Source organism: Oncorhynchus kisutch, linkage group LG14 (assembly GCF_002021735.2).
Source record: "Oncorhynchus kisutch isolate 150728-3 linkage group LG14, Okis_V2, whole genome shotgun sequence".
In the NCBI taxonomy this organism is placed as follows: domain Eukaryota; kingdom Metazoa; phylum Chordata; class Actinopteri; order Salmoniformes; family Salmonidae; genus Oncorhynchus; species Oncorhynchus kisutch.
Genome location: NC_034187.2, coordinates 45,119,847 through 45,140,021, shown reverse-complemented (window position 1 = coordinate 45,140,021; position 20,175 = coordinate 45,119,847). Strand labels below are relative to the sequence as shown.

General features: G+C 42.8%; 1 protein-coding gene across 1 annotated transcript in view; it reads right to left on the bottom strand.

The window, feature by feature from the left end:
- The window catches only part of babam2 (BRISC and BRCA1 A complex member 2), a 197,185-nt gene that overhangs the window by 54,919 nt on the left and 122,091 nt on the right, over positions 1–20,175 (bottom strand). Inside the window, exon 7 of the mRNA XM_020500820.2 lies at positions 4,119–4,228. Within this exon, the coding sequence (XP_020356409.1) occupies positions 4,119–4,228 (110 nt within the window). The remainder of the gene's footprint in view (positions 1–4,118; positions 4,229–20,175) is intronic.

Below are 20,175 nucleotides of genomic sequence, written 5' to 3'. Positions count from 1 at the left end.
TATAATTTGCCTACTGTGTGATCTTAGGGAAGTCGGAAACAAAATTCATTTAGTGTTTTATTGCCCTCTGTATGACGGTCTGAGACATGTTCTTTTTAATAAAATGTTTGGCGATAACCCTGAAATATTCTGCTTATGGGACAAGCAGAGGCTTGAATTTACTTTAGACAGGCTCAGTTTGTTCGCAATTCCTGGAGGAGAAGGATACATGTATTATTTGTGTAGTGTGGCTAGATGGTAGTGGTACTTGCCATGATTATTGTATGCGTATAATTTATCAAATGTTATTTTGTCTTGAGTACTAGGAAAATGGTACTCTGTTTAGTAGCGTCTTGCAGTGTTGTAGTACTCGAGACCGGTCAGCGCATAAAACCGCTTTGCCAGGCCAAATATTCTTGAATCATTAATAGGGTATCTTAATAGCCTTTATATCTATTATAGACATGTTTGCGCAGTGGGGCACCTATAGACTTTCAGTGTGTAACAGTGGTGAACCTATAGGTCTTCAGTGTGTGACAGTGGTGAACCTATAGGTCTTCAGTGTGTGACAAGTTATTACAGTGGTGAACCTATAGGCCTTCAGTGTGTGACAGGTTAGTACAGTGGTGAACCTGTAGGTCTTCAGTGTGACAGGTTAGTACAGTGGTGAACCTACAGGTCTTCAGTGTGACAGGTTAGTACAGTGGTGAACCTACAGGTCTTCAGTGTGACAGGTTAGTACAGTGGTGAACCTATAGGTCTTCAGTGTGACAGGTTAGTACAGTGGTGAACCTATAGGCCTTCAGTGTGTGACAGGTTAGTACAGTGGTGAACCTATAGATCTTCAGTGTGTGACAGGTTAGTACAGTGGTGAACCTATAGACCTTCAGTGTGTGACAGGTTAGTACAGTGGGGCACCTATAGGTCTTCAGTGTGTGACAGGTTCGTGATTCTGAAATGACAACAACTGTAATACCAGCGCACTCATGTAGGAGAGTGCACTTTCTGTAAAACACAAAAGGGCCAGTGGTGTAGTGGAGGCTACACAGGAATAAACCGATGAACCCCTTTAATTTCAGTGGGAATTGTGTATACTCCCTTCTTAATCCTTACTGATGCGCATCAAAGTAGAGTAGTGGAGGTATATAATTGATCAATTATGCAGTACAATAGAGAAATCATGCACAGAGTAGCCTACACAATCGCAAAGCACATGAAACATGCTCGCTGCACACAGCCTAGTTTCTGCGGAATATCATCTGCAGGCAGCAAGAGCGTACAGCTCTCAACTGGTTCTGGCATGGAGCAGCTCACAGATGAATGACATCGGTAGCCGGTAGGGTTGGAAAGACGTTTCAACTGGTGACATCTACCAGTAAATGCTAACTTAGGTAACAATGGGTATGCAAACCAGGTATTAAAAACATTTTGTCCTTAGTTTTGGTTAGTAGACTATTTGTTATGTGCAATTGTCCTCATGCCTCATTTGCATCAGGGGTGTAGACATTGATCGGCCTGGGTGGATCCATGTCTACACCACAATTTTTTTTAACGGATAAAAAATAAAAAGTGTTATTTTGAAAGTGAAAATCTGAAAAATCTATTGCAAAACTCCCGAAGAAAGATATGAAAATATAATTTCTCACACAGGTTGCCTTTTCTTCCCTGGGCAAGCCATTTGGGAAAATTTTGGCAAAATTTGAATATACCAACTTCTCCAGGCACCACAACAACACTGCATAGGGCCAATGGAAAGACAGCAGTCACACACAGCATGCTGTTAAAGGATAAGCTGTCCATAAACTCAGACATAATAAGCCAGTAGGTCCCAATCATAAGAATGCAAAAACACAACCACTAAGCATTTCCCAATCTAAATGTACATCTATTACTTCCCTTTGCAAAAAATATTTCACGTTTAGCACACAAAGTAACCTGTGACCTACATTTCAAAGTGGAACTGACAGCATTTGAACTACTTTGGAGATATGAAACAAACTGACAATCATATCAGTCAAAAATATCCAATTCCCAGTTCATGCCACAAAACCAACTTTATAAGAGGTTTTAAAAATAGGTTCTATTTGACTCAACGTTCCATGACGTACACTAAAGCATTGTTGGCAGAATAGATGGATGCAGTTCAAAGCATGATTCATATAATTCACCAATACATTTCTTGGTAGTCCTATCAGGTTGTAAATGGGTTGCTATCAGGTTATAAATCACAGCTGACCTGGTACATTGTTTGCTGCCTCCATTTGGGATGCACGGTTTCAATTTCAATTACTTAATATTCTGGACAAAAACGGACAAAATGTATCTAAGTCTGGGAACGTCAATATAATCAAACTAGCAAGGGCAATGATCACAAGTAAGTCATAACGTGGCTAATAGGCTAGCATATATATTTATGTAGCAAGCTAAAAACAGAGCCTAACGTTAGCTAGATAGCTAACTAGCTAGCTGCTAGGAGGATGTCATGTCATGCAATTGGAGGAGTGGGTGAGTGACTGACCTTTTCCCCTCATATCATTTTTCAGTGGCTATACATATCTAGAGATGCAGGTGTCATTTGGTAAGCTAGCAAGAACTTGAATGACTGTTATCCTGTTAGCATCTCTCTTGCATTCGCAAATTCATTCTGGCTATCTACTCAGAATTCAGAGCACTCTTGTCTGAGTGTGCAGAACAATTGATTTATGAATGCGCGACACCCGCTGAATACGACCGGTGACAGTAAATGTAGACAAAGAAGTAATAGTTGGTAAAGGACACTCTAGATCAGGCCTGGGCAACTCCAGTCCTCAGGGGCCTGATTGGTGTCACACGTTTGCCCCAGCTAACACACCTGACTCCAATAATCAACTAATCATGATCTTCAGTTTAGAATGCAATTAGTTTAAAATCAGCTGTGCTAGAGATGGGGAAAAAGTGTGACACCAATCAGGCCCCTGAGGACTGGAATTGCCCAGGCCTGCTCTAGATAACATGTAAACAGCCTAACCAGCCTTGCTACGGCGAGTAACATTGTCAGACTTCTCTCATTTGTGTCTGGAAGGAGCTAGCTAGCAAGCTAGCCAACTTTAGCAGTTAGCCTGGGTACTTGGTTGGGACAAGCATGCATTGGCAGGCCAACTGCAGAAGGACGAGGAGGCAACTATTCCTCATCGTTTAACAGTGCAATTTTGACGGCCAACTAGCTGAAAAGTTTGAGGGTTTATCTAATGTTCCTTTGTTAGATTTTAGCTCATCTTGCTCTGGCAAGTATTAGTTGTTGATCTTGTTGATGTGCATAACTGAGGAAGAGAGAGCCTACCTTTTCATGGTTGTTTGAACAATAGGAATGTGAAGTTCCCAAATGTAAAAGGACTCCTGTGGTATTCACATATTTGCAGAAAACCATTCAGGTGTATTTTGTGGCTTTTGGCGAATGCGTTCTAATGCTCTAAAGTCACACTGTTACTACTGCCTGTAAACACACAGTCCATGGCAAAGTGAATGATGGCAGGCCTCTGTGGAAAATGGCTTGTTTTCATAAAGCCTACTGTATCTCTGATTGGCTATAGTGCACCGGTCTGTGTAGACTCCGGTCCTGGATAAGACAGATATTTGTATTAGGTTTTATTTACTGCAGTGTCTATTAATTGTCCAAACGCACAGACGCTTTCCCACTATATATTGCTATAGAATTTTCACAAATCCCTAAGTATACATAATTCCCTAAGAATTTATGAAAACGTGAAAATGACCATATCTGGTTGCTTGTCTTCTTTTTAAAATATGTTTTATTCTTCTTGGAGGTGTATGTGAAATGATTTGAATAAGATTTAATATTGCTCAAATTTGGTAAGTTCCACTTTAAATGCAACATGTTTCACACAACATGGTTTTCAAAGAGATGGCTAACAGCAGCAAGCGCGCTGCAATGAAAAACACAGTTCCACTCACCAGATGATGCTCATTGAAACTTAACTTCTGGTTGAAAGTTATTATTGAAAAGGGAGACGCTAACAAATTAGCAACAACATCCTCTTTGGTAACACCTGCTGCAAACTAGCCGACAACAATTTATTCACTATTCTGAAAGTCTAAACCATACAGCACCAATGACCATATTAACTGATTCATACACTTACTGTTCAATGCTGGGGGACAGGTAGAGTTTAGGAAACACTTGGGTGGCCTCTGCGTCTTCAAAGCTGACGGAGAGAAGAGCCACGTCTTCCCCAGGGTCCAACGTTGTGTCCTGAGGGAGAGGGGGAGTTAGTACTCACAAATAAGTATCATTTCACTTCTCCATGACCGGTATTAGTGAATTAATCAAATCAATGAATATCTTCCCCATACTGTAGAATATTTGGATAAAAAAAAACACAGGTGAGCTGTACTTGAGTGTTGAGTCAAACTCAACCCTAACAAGTCCAGTTTGGCCTGCTTAGGGTCATTTCCCAGTCCAAGCCTGATTTAAGTACATCTGAGTGTATGTGTTTGAGATGGACACACAAAGAGAGAGAGAGGGCAAGAAAGAAAGGGCAAGAGAGAAAGATAGAGAGAACGAGAAGAAGAAGAAAGAAAGAGATAAGAGACCAGATGATACATCTGATTAGTTTCACGCCGCGCTGACTTCGACAGCTGCAGCCGAGTAGTGGCGCTGATGACGGGAAGTACCAATCAAATCATGTGAGAGTAAGAGAGAGAGAGAGAGAGAGAGAGAGAGAGAGAAGCCACCCGAAGCCGCTCTAGATGAGCCGATCATGCCGATCCATCTCTTCAAGGTTTTGATTTCCTCCCCCCGTTCCCTTTCTATATCATTTTTCCTAGAGCTAGCCCCCCTACCATTATGGATCATCATTAGCAGGATCCGACATTAAGCGGCACTCACGGTTTGCGCTAAGCGAACGAGGGCTGGGGAGTTAATCAAATGTCTTACAGTCGGTTTGAACTCATCCATTTGTGCTAATCGCTGCCCTTCCCGGCAAGGGAATCTCCCTCACCACCATACGGTATGTGTTGAGGCGCGGCGCTACCAGTTTTCTTAGCCAGGCGTTTCAATGCGGCCAACCACGTAACCAAAGCAGGCACAATGAGGTCTGTCAAAGAGAAGATGCCTTTTCTTCGATAGATGTGAAACGGTTGAATGAGCCAAAGGCGGCTGTTTGCACTCCCTCATTGGGCAGTTTCTCTCAGAGTCAAAGCAGTTAATTGTATTTTGTGCAACCTAATTGCTATTGCGGTTGAGTTTGAATTAAAAGCGTTACAAATGAGGCTTGAGGGAGTTGGGTACATGACTCCTTCCCATCAACGACTCCCTCTCTGGTCCTGAATGAGGATGGCCACCACACTGCCCATGGACGTTGGGTTTTCCATACCACTGGTTCAAGAGGGGGGGCTCAAAATGACCCATCTGAATTAGTCTCGGTGGCTCAGTTTTGGGACTTTGCCGTACCGGACTTTGTATTTCAGAAACAATATGTATAGAAATGTCAAGGGCCTCTGCAGGCAAGGAGAAAGTTCTCTTCCATCTAGCCCGGTGCAGAAGAGTGCTGCACAACACACAACATATAACACTTCTTCCCAAATGATATTGGTGTGTGTGAGTATGTACCAACAGCCACAACAATGACGATGGCTGCCTCATGTCTCATCCTGTCCCTCTTGTCACAGCCAATAACATAGAGGGAGAAAGAAAGGGGGAGTAAAAGAAAATAGTGTCTGACATTCAAAGGAGTTGCCTGATTGAATCAGCTTGCATCAATATAGTGGATGTATGCGCCAGTAAGCAACTACGCTCCCTCTCGAAAGGTGAGGGAGGAGGAAGAATAAGATGAGGGGGGAAGGTAAGGCAGTCATTTCCCCCAGTTTTCACTGTCAAATTCAGGCCTCGTCTGTCGTCAGCGAGATGACCAAACAGATACTTATTTGAAAGCAACACTTGTGGAGAGAGAAGGAATTGTACAGAAGGTGAGAGTTGGGGTGGGAAAGAACATCAGGCTCTTCAGCATGCATAGCATTGCGTCGCGGTCCTTGAGAGGCTTTCGTCTCTGACGAACAGTCAAAGGACTGTGTTTGGAGATGATTCACTTCGTCTCGTCCCAAAAAACGACAAGCAGCTGTCAAAAGACATACGACATCATGGAAAAGGAAACAACAAAACGGAGGGAGGACCCCGAACTCTTCTGTTTTCTTTTTACAGCTATCAACCACTATTAGTCTGCTGCAATATGCTGATACACACGTGTCTGCATGGGTACAATCCCTCTGTGCATCCACGCCTCCCTGCAGTTTTGGTTGCATAAATGTCCTCTTCCGTATGGGGCCAAAATCCTGACTTGTAATATGCATACAGAACTTCAGAACACATTCAGAACATACTTTAATGAGGTGTTCCAGGGAAATCTCCAATCATGAGTTGCTGAGTGACAGAGGGGTAAACTCACAATTTCAGCCTACATGACCTTACAAATGGCCCAACTACATCCACCTGAAGTTGATTGGTGGGAAAGTTTACAGCCTCATAAACGGCAGTGCAGATGTCAAAGTCTGGGTGCGACCTCCGAGGTAGAATACTACATTTGGCCTTAGTTTGGGAGGCTATCTCTGGGCTTTGACTTACCGAACTAAGAACTTAAGATCGGGTAATGTAAATGAATCAAGAAGAGGAAAAGGATTTGTATGACTGAGGGAGTGATATAGCAGTGGTGTTAACACTGAGAACAGAACTGAACCCCCTACACATTTGAAGCTATAATATTTATAACTAGAAGGTAAGCGATATATTTGTTGTAAACATATATATATTTTTTAATCAACAATACATTTGTAGAAAAATACACATTTATGTAAGAAAATATCTTTGAGAATGGGAGCTTTTAAAGCCGACTGCAATGTGAATCCCCACAAACGAAAACAAGAGTCCCAAAGTGCTCCCCAAAAAATAATATGCGTTTATACACAGATTTTATGCTTTCTACAGCAATACACTTCGGGCCAAGTGCTGCCTGCTTAAGTACAGAGCAGAAAAACGAACAATTTTAAAAACCTTTCTTCTCTCCACAGGCCATAGGCAGGGCCTAATGAAGAACCTCTCCATGGGGAGTAATGAGTCTATAAAATGACCCCGGTTGAAGGACTGCGAGTCAGGGAGGGAGTCCTTAAGGAGGTGGGTGGACGGGGACAGTTACTTACTGCACACCCGGGAGTATGTGAGTCAGCCCCAAAGACTGGGGTTGAGAGAGAGGGTGAAGGGTGTATGAATGTGTGTGTGTGTGTGTGTGTGGGGGGGGGGCTGCTCGAAGTCAAGCCTTCACGTGGCCACTACTCCACTGTTAGCCTTGCTCCCTCCTCTCATCAGTCTTTCTCTCTCTCCCTCTCTTTTCTTCGTCTCGCTCCTTCCCTCTGTCTGTTGATGCCCTGTAGCATCTCCTCTCTGTGACATGTGACAGGTTGGAGATGTGACAGCTGTCCTTACGCCAGACCACGTCCGGCCAAAGTCACAACACGCACACACACACTAAACAGACAATGCTCTCGACAAGGGCAGTACGGAGGTAAAGACTATTGTCCGTCTTATTTGCCCATCTCCAAATGTCATGGGCACCGTCATGGGGCAGCTTGAGTGACACAGGGGTTATTGCGTAAGGATGAGGGCAGCTGCTGGGCTTGCTTTGAGATTTTCTGTCCATCTGTCTGGACACAGTGTTTCACCGCCACAACGCAACCTGCCAGTCAACATTCTTGGAGGAAAGTAAAAAATCTTGAGGTCCACATTGAGAATGGTAATGAGCTGAAAAGAAACACAGCAAAACATGTAGGTGGGTGACTGGGAGATTTTGAGGAGCTCTGACATTTCAATTGGGGCTTAGAGCTAAATGGTTCCTTTGCATGAGGGACACTAACCAAGCAAAATTGCCCAATTCTGATCCCGAACTGGATTTTGGAAGCGGAGAATCAAAATCATCCATTCATGAGGAAACCACAACTAATTATGCTGTTGCATGAGACTTCTGGGTCCACTTTACAAATTGCCTACTATCAATGGGGTTGTCCATTTTGCTGAGAGCTGATAACGTCAATGTGCCATTAGATAGCAAAGCAGTGTCTTATAAAGCAATTTTCATTCCATTTTCTTTCATTGCATTGATGTCAAAATGACATTTTCTCATTCAGAGGAAGCACACGAGGGGATATTGGAAGATCGTTTCATAAGTAAATTTTTCTGCATGCTTTTCACTGGGTTTTTCCAAGAATGGGTGAATAAGATGGAAGATACAAGTGCACCACCATAGCTTCATCGTGTACAGCATAGCACAGAAACACTAAATTAACATGTCTTCTTTAAAACAATCTTCTTTCCAATTTAATTTATCAGAAAGGTAAGGTTATAATTCCATGCATATTCAAGAGACCTAGCATTCAACTGATTGAAAAGATGTCCAAACAAGCAATGCAGAATGGAGACATGTTCTGTGTTGTGGTTCATAGGCCTGATGTAAGCTTTGTGCCACAACGCCCAGAGGCGGAAAAGGGTATATCATTGGGTCAAGGTGGCTGTTGCCAATGCACGTCTCATCGCATTAAATGTTCTGTTCTGACAGACTTAGGAGGGGAGTTGAGGATGTGAGATTGTTCCTAATTAAGTGTTACTGTGTGACAGAAGGGAGGGGGGGATTTTGTGAGGCCAGTGCAGTATGCTCTCTATGGTAAGACGTCCCCAAGCCTTCTCAAACCTGCATACATATACACAAATTGAGCAAAGGACCTTAGGGCCACAAATGCATGTGCCCGTGCACACACACAGATACAGAAACACACACACAGACGATCCTACTCACATTCTCTCTCTGACCCTGCCAGTAGACAATGCTGGAATGCATGTAAAAGGTGGAGACGGGTAAGGTCAACCATTAACCAGCCGGCACCATGCCGTCATATTGCGTGCGGTGTGTAATGGCTTCACTCTGTCATGTATATAATAGGGAAGCGATTACAGAGCACACACAAACACGCTCTGGCTGGACCCACCCCGGTGCTAAGAGTATACCAGGGACACCACGACCTAAACACACCTCAAGCCTGTTGCCATGGACATGTGTGTGTGTGTGTGTGTTGTGAGTGAGTGAGTGAGTGAGTGAGAGAGTGAGAGAGAGAGAGAGAGAGAGAGAGAAAACGTGTGTCAAAGTAAGGCCCCATCAGAGCTGGGTGTGGCAGCAAAGGGAACCCACACTGTGGCAGTTTCATGCCAAGCTGTTCCAAAGTCCACTAAGAATATAAAGACATGGTCAACAATGACGAGAAAATATGAATCGTTTTTTTCAAGGGTGTTGGTTTTGTGTAGTGTGTAAGTGAATACATAATGCACATCCACTGTTCCCGCTGTTATTAGTAGTTCTGTGAACAAAAGTCGCCAGGAAAATCAGGACCTTTCTGCAAAGGTCAACAGGAAAGATGTCTGTGTTAGTGTTGCTGGCATATCTGACGCAATTACCAAGGACATACAAAACTAGACTAACTGCAATCGTCAGAGTAGAGAGCCGAGGGGGGCGCCTAAGGCAATACGCAAGGCCAATAATGGGCGGAGGGTGTCATTGCTAAGTGTGACCTTGGCAACAATGACTCACTAGCCATGATATGCGTTGTTAGGCATCTCTCTAGTCGAATCGTGAACATTTAAATCTTTCCCAGCGCTGGAGTGGTTCAAAACACAATACACTAGGGCTGTCCCCGACTGTTCTTTTGACCAATCGATTAGTAGAAAATGTTAAGTGTATTTTTTCCTTATACAGCGCATTTGGAATGAATTCAGACCCCTGGACTTTTTCCACATTTTGTTGTGTTACAGCCTTATTCTAAAATGGATGAAATTGCTATTTTTTCCTCAATCTACACACAATACTCCATGACAATGACAATGCAAAAACAGGTCTTTTTTTGGGGGGGGCAAAAAACATTCACATAAGTATTCAGACCCTTTACTCAGTACTTTGTTGACGTGCCTTTAGCAGCATTTACAGCATTGATTCTTCTTGGGTATAACGCAACAAGCTTGGCACACCAGTATTTGGGGAGTTTCTCCCATTCTCCTTTGCAGAGCCTCTCAAGCTGTCAGGTTAGATGGGGAGCTTCGCTGCACAGCTATTTTTTAGGTCTCTCCAGAGATGTTCGAATTGGTTCAAGTCTGGGATATGGCTGGGCCACTCAAGGACATTCAGAGTCTTGTCCCAAAGCCAATCCTGTGTTGTCTTGGCTGTGTGCTTAAGACCGTTGTCCTGTTGGAAGGTGAACCTTCACCGCTGTCTGAGGTCCTGACAGCTCTGAAGCAGGTTTTCATCAAGGATCTCTACTTTTCTCTTTTCATCTTTCCCTCAATCTTGAGTCATCTCCCAGTTCCTGCTGCTGAAAAACATCCCAACAGCATGATGCTGCCACCACAATGCTTCACCGTAGGGATGGTGCCAGGTTTTCTCCAGGCTTAATGCTTGGCATTCACGCCAAAGAGTTCAATCTTGGTTTCATCGGAACAGAGAATCTTGTTTCTCATGGTCTGAGAGTCTTTAGGTAACTTTTGGCAAACTCCAAGCGTGCTGTCATGTGCCTTTTACTGAGTGGCTTCTGTCTAGCCACTCTACCATTAAGGCCTGATTGGTAGAGTGCTGCAGAGATGGTTGTCCTTCTGGAAGGTTCTCCCATCTCCACAGAGGAACTCTGGAGCTCTGTCAGAGTGACCAAAATCGGGTTCTTGGTCACCTCCCTGACCAAGGCCCTTCTCCCCCGATTGCTGTGTTTGGCCGGGCGGCCAGCTCTAGGAAGGGTCTTGGTGGTTCCAAACTTCGTCCATTTAAGAATGATGGAGGCCACTGTGTTCTTCGGGACCTTCAATGCTGCAGACATTTTTTGGTACCCTTCCCCAGATCTGTGCCTCGACACAATCCTGTTTCGGATAATTCCTTCGACCTCATGGCTTGGTTTTCGCTCTGACATGCACTGTCAACTGTGGGACCTTACACAGACATGTGTGTGCCTTTCCAAATCATGTCCAATCAATTGAATTTACCACAGGTGGATTCCAATCAAGTTGTAGAAACATCTCAAGGATGATCAATGGAAACAGGATGCACCCAAGCGCAATTTCGAGTCTCATAGCAAAGGGTCTGAATACTAATGTAAATAAGGTATTTCTGTTGAGTATTTTTAATACATTTGCAAAAAAATCTAAAAACCTGTTTTCGCTTTGTCATTATGGGCTATTGTGGGTAGATTGACGAGATAAAAAAAGATTACATTTTGTTTAGAATAAGACTGTAATGTAAAAGAAAAATGGAAAATGAACTTTTAACAAGGCACACATGTCAATTGAAATGCATTCCAGGTGACTACCTCATGAAGCTGGTTGAGCGAATGCCAAGAGTGTGCAAAGCTGTCGTCAAGGCAAATGGTGGCTACTTTGAAGAATGTCAAATGTGACATTTTGATTTGTTTAACAATTCTTTGGTTACTACATGATTCCATATGTGTTATTTCATAGTTTTGATGTCTTTACTTTTATTCTACAATGTAGAAAAGTGTACAAATAAAGAAAAACCTTGGAATGAGAAGGTGTGCCCAAACTTTGGGCACACCTTCTCATTCCAAGGTTTTAATATATATATTACCAGTCAAAAGTTTTGTTCTCAGCACAACAAACAGCTGGGTAGATGATAGTCACCCCTAATCATTCACCAAAGGAGGAGTCAATGCACCTTCAGGTGGGGAATGTGATGTTCCCACGTTCAGTGAAGGGGAGAAAATAAAGAGAATCTGGGGACACTGCAAGTATAAGTGGATGGGCAAGCTAAGTGGATGATTTAAGCCCAAGGTTAGACTAGGACACCATGTTTGAGACTATATGGGATAAGAAAAGGCAAAGATATATCAGATTTGGAGTCCAGCCAATGTCAGATTCTATAGGAAGCACAGGGATGAGTTTAGCAAACACACTAAGATATGAACTTAAGAGACACATTTCAATGATGGGGAAAAAGTAAACATTGAGGAAGAATCTAGAGAAGATGGGGATGATGATAGGATAAGGCCGAGGAGAGAATGACTGAGGCAACAGATACAGTAGACAGTTTACTCATTTATTCAATATTAGAAGGGATTCATTTTACACAATGACTCAACATCATAGAGAGCAACAGTAATGGAGCCTTTTTGGAGGCACTAATAGAGGCGAAGTCCGCCATGGCTTGATGGCCAAAGCCTATGGGGAAATTATTGTTTAAAAAAAAAAACGTTTTTTGGGGATAAACGTCAAAAATAAGGTCTGTGATAAACGAAGGCTAAGGAGATCTTATATGTTTTGTTTTATGAGATAATCTCCATCAGCTAATGTTAACTCAGTGAATTTTGAAGCATTTTCTAATCAAAACAAGTAAAAAGCTAACGATGCACTAACATGTGGGTGTTCTTAGAATTAGAATAAACCATATCACTGTCAGTGGTCACACAGTAGTCTTCGCGCTTGGTTTGCGATTCAACAAGCATCAAGATTTCATGGTCATTTTGACCATCCCAATGCTCCCGGGCCACAGACAGAAGACCGTGAAGATGGCTCCACTTACAGTGCAGTCGAACAGAAGAAGCCCCTCATCCCAATATCCACCCTAGTAACCCCCTCGCTCAAGCAAGAGTAATGCAATGACAATCAAACAAGCCAGCAATAGCCGTTCTTAATCTGACCTGTAGATTATTTTAGAGTTAACACAGGATAATGCCAATTATCAATTTAAGTCATGGCAAGACTCAACCCCCAATGCTTTGCTCTCTTACTCTTCTGGGCCTATCTGTTTGAGCATAAGCAACATGTCTGGTTGACTTAACTAACTTTGGGAACCTACCAGGAGGCTACTGCAATGATCTGATAGCCTCGTTGCTCTGATTTGTGGCTCTGAACATTTGCTGTGATGAGACAATGACCAGAATGAGATAGACAGATTATTCACATCGCAAAGGGTTTAAAACGATGTGCAATGCCAGAGATGTTTAAACGAAGCCAGACACGGGGGGGAGGGAAAAATCACCAGAGAGCACGCTAGCAGATACCCATAGATTACCAGGCATTGTGCTAACGCTAATTAGCATTGGCTCATGAAACTTCATGCAACTTTCTTCATACTGGACACAGAGACATAAAAATGGTATCCAGAAGTTCATCTGACTCTGGGGAAGTACTGCAGACAAAGGGCCTCATTACTAAAGTCCCGAAGTATACCTTTAAGGATGGGATATTGTCAGCTCTGAGAGGGAGAAGGGCAGTGAAAATGAGCTATGGGAAAGAGAAAGTCAGAAAAAGAGAGGAATAGGAGAGAGAGAAAAAGGCCAAGAAAGACGTTTGCAAGCCAAACATGTAGATCGAATCCAGTACATCAGGAGATGGGACATAAACTAGGCCAGATGGAACTAATCCCATGGAGGCATGTAGTGACGGTGGGTGGGGGTGCAGGGGGACCTGAAGGATCTCGCCTGAAATTCCAACTTTGGAAACCCCCGACGTTCGGCCGGGGGTTGGGGGAGGCAAGTGTGTGTGTGGGTGGCAGGGGGGTAAAAGGCGAGGGTGTTAGGGTTAGCGATCACCGCGGTAGGCATCGATCTGTTTCTCTGAGGGAAGCAGGGGGTGCCTGTGACCTTTAAGAAAGGGGGTCATATGGGGGTCAGTGAACAGGAGCCGCTGCTTCTTTGCCGAGTGCCCTCCACCTCCACCCTCCTTCGGCAGTGGGTGATATTCTGCCCTTCTCTTCCTTTCAACAGGCTTCTGTCCAACACTGAAGGAAGAACTCTTCCATCCGTCTTTTCCTTTCACCAAAGGAGAAAACGTGAGCTTCTGCCCTTCACTGAAGCAAAGGTTTTCTTCCTTCACTGAAGCATTCCCTTCCTTTCACTAAAGGAGAGGAAGAGAGCAAGTGTCTAGGGAAGAGTGGTATGAACCTAAAGGTTTGGATAGTTCAAAAGACTGTATGAACATGGCTACCAGTCAGTAAAACGCAAATAGCTAGGATGTTATTCAAACACAACCTGCGGCAACAAATGCATTGAGCACATAGGCAGGAAAGGAGAATGACAACCAAGATGAAAACGGTCTACAAAGTCCGTCAACTCAACCGAGAAATGGTACGTTTTGGTACCTACTGGAGAGCTCTTCTTTCGTTACACCCATTCAGCATCGTTCACACCCTTTTAAGCTTTAGCCCCACCCATCTGGGCTTTCGTAAACTCAGAGCTTTGTCAGATTGGCCGTTCGTAAATTCAGAGCGTTTCGCTCTCGGAGCACACACTGGATGCTCTGGGCGAAAAGTAGTGTTGATCTGAGCGTTCTGACTTAACAGCAGCATTCAAGCACCAAAGCTAACTGGCTAACATTGGCTAGCTACTTCCAGACACAAATGAGATAACAGCTCGCTCTAGCTGAGCTAGTTAGACTATCCAGAGCCTTACTGACTGCAACTGTGCTGCTAGCAACAATTTAATTACACTTTTTTTTGCCAACGTTTACTGACACCGGGCATATTCAACCGGTGTTATGCAGTTCTACCACGTGATATCTTGAAAAAAAAAACACGTTAGAAAGGATTACCAAAACATACTGACCAGCTCATATTATAGACAGAACCGAGCTACATGGCAGACCAATCCGAACTCATCTCCCGGCATGTCCAGCCCACTCATTATCTCAGCCAATCATGGATGGCAGGAAGGTTGCTCACTTTTTCCATGGCTAAACCAACTAGGCTCGTAATTTAACAATTATATTGATATTTACAGATGGCATACAAGTTTGTTATTAAGGTACATGAATTTCACATGTTCCAGAAGGCATTTCTGCCAAAAAACACACCAAAAAATAAAACGTTTACGTTCAAATGGCACTCCTGTGAAGTAGTGAAGTGCGACATACATCACAATGGCACATTATTCTTAAAAAAAATATTCAAGCTCTGTCAAGTTGGTTATTGATAGACATACATTTTGAAGTCTTGGCATAGATTTAAGCCAATTTAGTTATCAAAATTATAACTAGGCCACTCAAAAACATTCCATGTCGTCGTCTTGTGTATATTTGGCCTTGTGTTTTAGGTTATTGTCCTGCTGAAAGGTGAATTTGTCTCCCAGTGTCTGTTGGAAAGTAGACTGAACCAGGTTTTCCTCTTGGATTTTGCCAATGCTTAGCTCTATTCCGTTTATTTTATTTAAAAAAACCTCCCTAATCCTTGTCGATGACAAGCATACCCATAACATGATGCAGCCATCACCATGCTTGAAAATATGAAGAGTGGTACTCAGTGATGTTGGATTTGCGCTAAACATAACGTTTTGTATTCAGGACATAAAGTGAATTTCTTGCAACATTTTTTGCAGTTTTACTTTAGTGCTTTATGGCAAACAGGATGCATGGTTTGGAATATTTTTTTATTCTGTACAGGCTTCCTTATTTGCATTCTGTCATTTATTGTGGAGTAACTAAAATGTTGTTGATCCAGCCTCAGTTATCTCCTACCAGAGCCATTAAACTGTTTTAAAGTCACCATTGGCCTTGGCCTCATGGTGAAATCCCTGAGCGGTTTCCTTGCTCTCCGGCAACTGAGTTAGGAAGGGCGCCTGCATCTTTGTAGTGACTGGGTGTATTGATACACAATCCAAAGTGTAATTAATACCTTCACAATGCTCAAAGGGATATTCAATTGACTTTTTTTTTACTCATCTACCAATAGGTGCCCTTTTTTGCGAGTTATTAGAAAACCTTCCTGTGGTTGAATCTGTGTTTGAAATTCACTGCTCGACTGAGGGACCTTACAAATAATTGTATGTTTGTGGTACAGAGATGAGGTAGTAATTGAAAAACCATGTTAAACACTATTATTGCACACAGAGTGAGACGATGCAACTTATTATTTAACTTGTCAAGCACATTTTTACTCCTGAACTTATTTAGTCTTGCCATAACAAAGGGGTTTTATACTTATTGACTCAAGACTTTTCAGCTGATTTTTAATTAAACTTTTCACATGTGAGTTCCAAATATCTCTAATGGTCACCCCAGTGTGAGTATTTTTATGTGCGTGATGTCAGATTGCACTCACTGTTCCAAAATCTGATCATTACACAACAGGACAGTTAACCCGCACTGCCCTCAAATCAAGGCACACTGCCTGCAAATTATCTATAGGCTATGTTTAAAAAAGTAATTCTAACAACAGTTTGAATTAAGGCGTGTTCCGCCTCATAAATTCACATAGAAGTACACTATTTCACTGTTGTGGACAATTTATCTTTGAGGCTTTATGGAGCTGGACAAACTCCTCTCTTCGACGAGAGAGCCCAAGCACTTCCCCAGTGTCTCCCAAGATCGCATCTCCAGTCAGAACAGAACTTGCAAACTTTTTCCACCTAGCACAATTTCCAGCTGGCGCCTGCATTGCCTGTATGTATGGATGTGGAGCGGCAGGGTAGCCTAGTGGTTAGAGTGTTGGACTACTAACCGAAAGGTTGCAAGTTCAAATCCCCGAGCTGACAAGGTACAAATCTGTCGTTCTGCCCCTGAACAGGTAGTTAACTCACTGTTCCTAGGCCGTCATTGAAAATAATAATTTGTTCTTAATCTTTTTGGGATAGGGGGCAGCATTTTCACTTTTGGATGAATAGCGTGCTCAGAGTGAACTGCCTCCTACCCAGATGCTAATATATGCATATTATTAGTAGTATTGGATAGAAAACACTCTGAAGTTTCTAAAACTGTTTGAATGATGTCTGTGAGTATAACACCCCTCGTTCCAATGATTTTGACAAAGGAATTTTCCGGTTGGAACATTATTGATGTTTTATGTGAAAAACATCCTAACGATTGATTCCATACATCGTTTGACATGTTTCTAAAGGACTGTAACGGAGTTTTTGTCTGGACGAAATGCTCGCGCCTCATGAAGATGGATTACTGGGCTGAACACGCTAACAACAAGTGGCTATTTGGACATAAATGTTGGAACTTTATGGAACAAATCAGCCATTTATTGTCGAATTGGGATTCCTGGGAGTGTATTCTGATGAAGATCATCAAAGGTAAGTGAATATTTATGGTGTTGTTTCTAACTTTATTGATTCCAAAATGGCGGATATTCCTCTGGCTGTTTTGGGCTCTGAGTGCCGTTCTCAGATTATGCTTTTTCGCAAAGTTTGTTTGAAATCTGACACAGCGGTTGCATTAAGGAGAAGTCTATCTTTCATCAATGTTTATTATGAGTATTTCTGCAAAATCTGATGTTTTGGAATCAAAACATTACTGCACTTAAGGCGCCAATGTAAACTGAGATTTTTGGATATAAATATGCACATTATCGAACAAAACATATACATGTATTGTGTAACATGATGTCCTATGAGTGTCATCTGATGAAGATCATCAAAGGTTAGTGATTAATTGTATCTATATTTCTGCTTTTGTGATTCCTATCTTTGGCTGGAAAAATGGCTGTGTGTTTTTTCGACTTGGCTCTGACCTAACATAATCATATGTTGTGCTTTAGCTGTAAAGCATTTTTTAAATCGGACATGATGGGTAGATTAACAATAGGTTTATCTTTCATTTGCTGTATTGGACTTGTTAAATGTGTGAAAGTTACATATTTCTAAAACATAGGTTTGAATTTCGCGCACTGCCTTTTCAGCGCAATGTTGTCGAGCTAGAAAGGTTAACTGACTTGCCTAGTTAAATAAAGGTAAAAAAATGTTTTATGTATCTATGGAGCATAAAGTATTTACTGTTTTATTCACATTTTCAAGTACTGGTGGCCTCCGGAGTGGCACAGTGGTCTAAGGCACTGCGTCACAGTGCTAGAGGAGTCACTACAAAGCCTGGTTTGATCCCAGGCTGTGTCACAGCCGGCCGCGACCTGGAAACCCATGAGGCGGCGCACAATTGCCCCAGCGTCGTCCCGGTTAGGGGAAGGTTTGGCTGGCCGAGATGTCCTTGTCCCATTGTGCTCTAACGACCCCTGCGGTGGGCGGACGCATGAACGCTGACTTTGGACGCCAGTTGGCTTTCGGGTTAAGCAGGCAGTGTGTCAAGAAACAGTGCGGCTTGGAAGGGATTCGGGATTTGGAGGTGAGTTGCAGCGATGGGACAAGACAAACTACCAATCTTGCATAGATTGTAATAGACACATATGACGTTTGTAAAATACTTTTTGAAAGGTTGTACTGATTGTGATGAGCTAATGCTAAGCTAAATGCCAACTACTGTATGGGTGGCATGTTTGCTGACATCATACAATGCATTCTGGCTGTCAGATCAAAGATGTTATAACAAAATGAGGTGAAGGGAAGGTTCACTCGACTGACTTAGATTGTAACTACCGTTACTCAGCGTTTCCAGCTCAGAACACCTTTCCAGGGGGTTTATTTTTATTTAGTTTGGAAACTTATCCTGTGTTTGCTCTCCATTTATTGATAAATCACCCATCGTAGTAATATTTCCTGCATCATACATCCCCATGATAGCGTCCCTCATTTCTACCCCCCATGGAATTGAAATCCCCCAGAGATTATATGAACACCACCACAAACCCACCTAAAATGGTTTTACCCAAATCTAGCAAACCTGTTCAGCTTTCGCGCTACAGTTAGGCTAGACAGTAGGCTCATATTTGGGGTGATAATCTGTGAGGTGATTATATTTTATTTGCTTTGTGATTTGTCAAAAACGGTAAACGACTTGTCAAGTGCTCCGGTTCCTGTATACACTGTAACAAGTACATAAAAAAATTGTAATATGCTGAAAAGTGGTCAAACTAACTTCATATATTTCGGGAAATGGGCACAGCAATCTGTTCGGCATTCTGGGATTAGGGGGTTTTAGCATGTCAAACAAACAAACATGGTTGCCACCATAAATAATGTATCTGCTGTTAGCTTAGCTGACACACATCTCTTTTCTAAACAATATTACATTTCTCTCTTGTGCTCAATAGAGATGTTGTACATTGTAAACAAGTCGAGCTGTTAAGTCCCTAGCCTTTTTTTGTTTTGTTAGCGCAACCTTTTGTTTAGACTGGTTTATGGAATGAGTTTGGTTGTGGATGTGTTCCGTATGATGCTTGGATGATGATGTTCGCATTTATCTTTTACAATAAAAGGGTAATTTGAGGAATAAAGTTGTGCAATTTTATAAGATGCTCAGAATACAACAGGTGTACAACAGTGAAATGCTTACTTACAAGAAATAGAGTTAAGAAAATATTTGCTAAATAAACTAAATATAAAAAGTAACACAATAAAATAACAATAACGAGGCTATATACAGGGGGTACCACTACCGAGTCAATGTGCAGGGTTATAGGTCAGTCGAGGTAATTTGTACATGTAGGTAGATATTAGAGTGACGAAGTAAAGATAATAACAGAGTAGCGGCAGCGTTCCGGGAGGGGGGGGGGGTTCAATGTAAATAGTCCGGATGGCCAGATGATTAATTGTTCAGCAGTCTTATGGCTTGGGGGTAGAAGCTGTTAAGGAGCCTTTTGGATCTAGGCCCTCCGGTACCACTTACCATGAGGTAGCAGAGAGAACAGTCTATGACTAGGTTGGCTGGAGTCTTTGACAATTTTTTGGGCTTTCCTCTGACACCGCCTAGTACATAGGTCCTGGATGGCAGGAAGCTTGGCCCCAGCGATGTACTGGGCCGCATGCACTACACTCTGTAGCGACTTACGGTCGGATGCCAAGGAGATGCCATACCAGGTGGTGATGCAACCAGCGCTTGATGGTGCAGCTGTAAAACCTTTTGAGGATCTGGGGACCTATGACAAATCTTTTCAGTCTCCTGAGGGGGGGAAATGTGTTGTCGTGCCCTCTTCACGACTGTTTTGGTGTGTGTGAACCATGATAGTTTGTTGGTGATGTGGACACCAAGAAACTTGAAACTCTCGACCCGCCTCACTACAGCCCCATCAATGTTAATGGGGGCCTGTTCGGCCCTCCTTTTCCTGTAGTCCACGATCAGCTCCTTTGTCTTGCTCATGTTGAGGGAGAGGTTGTTGTCCTGGCACCACACTGCCAGTTCTCTGACCTCCTCCCTATAGGCTGTCTCATTGTTGTCGGTGATCAGGCCTACCACTGTTGTGTTGTCAGCAAACTTAATGGTGTTGGAGTCTTGCTTGGCCACACAGTCAT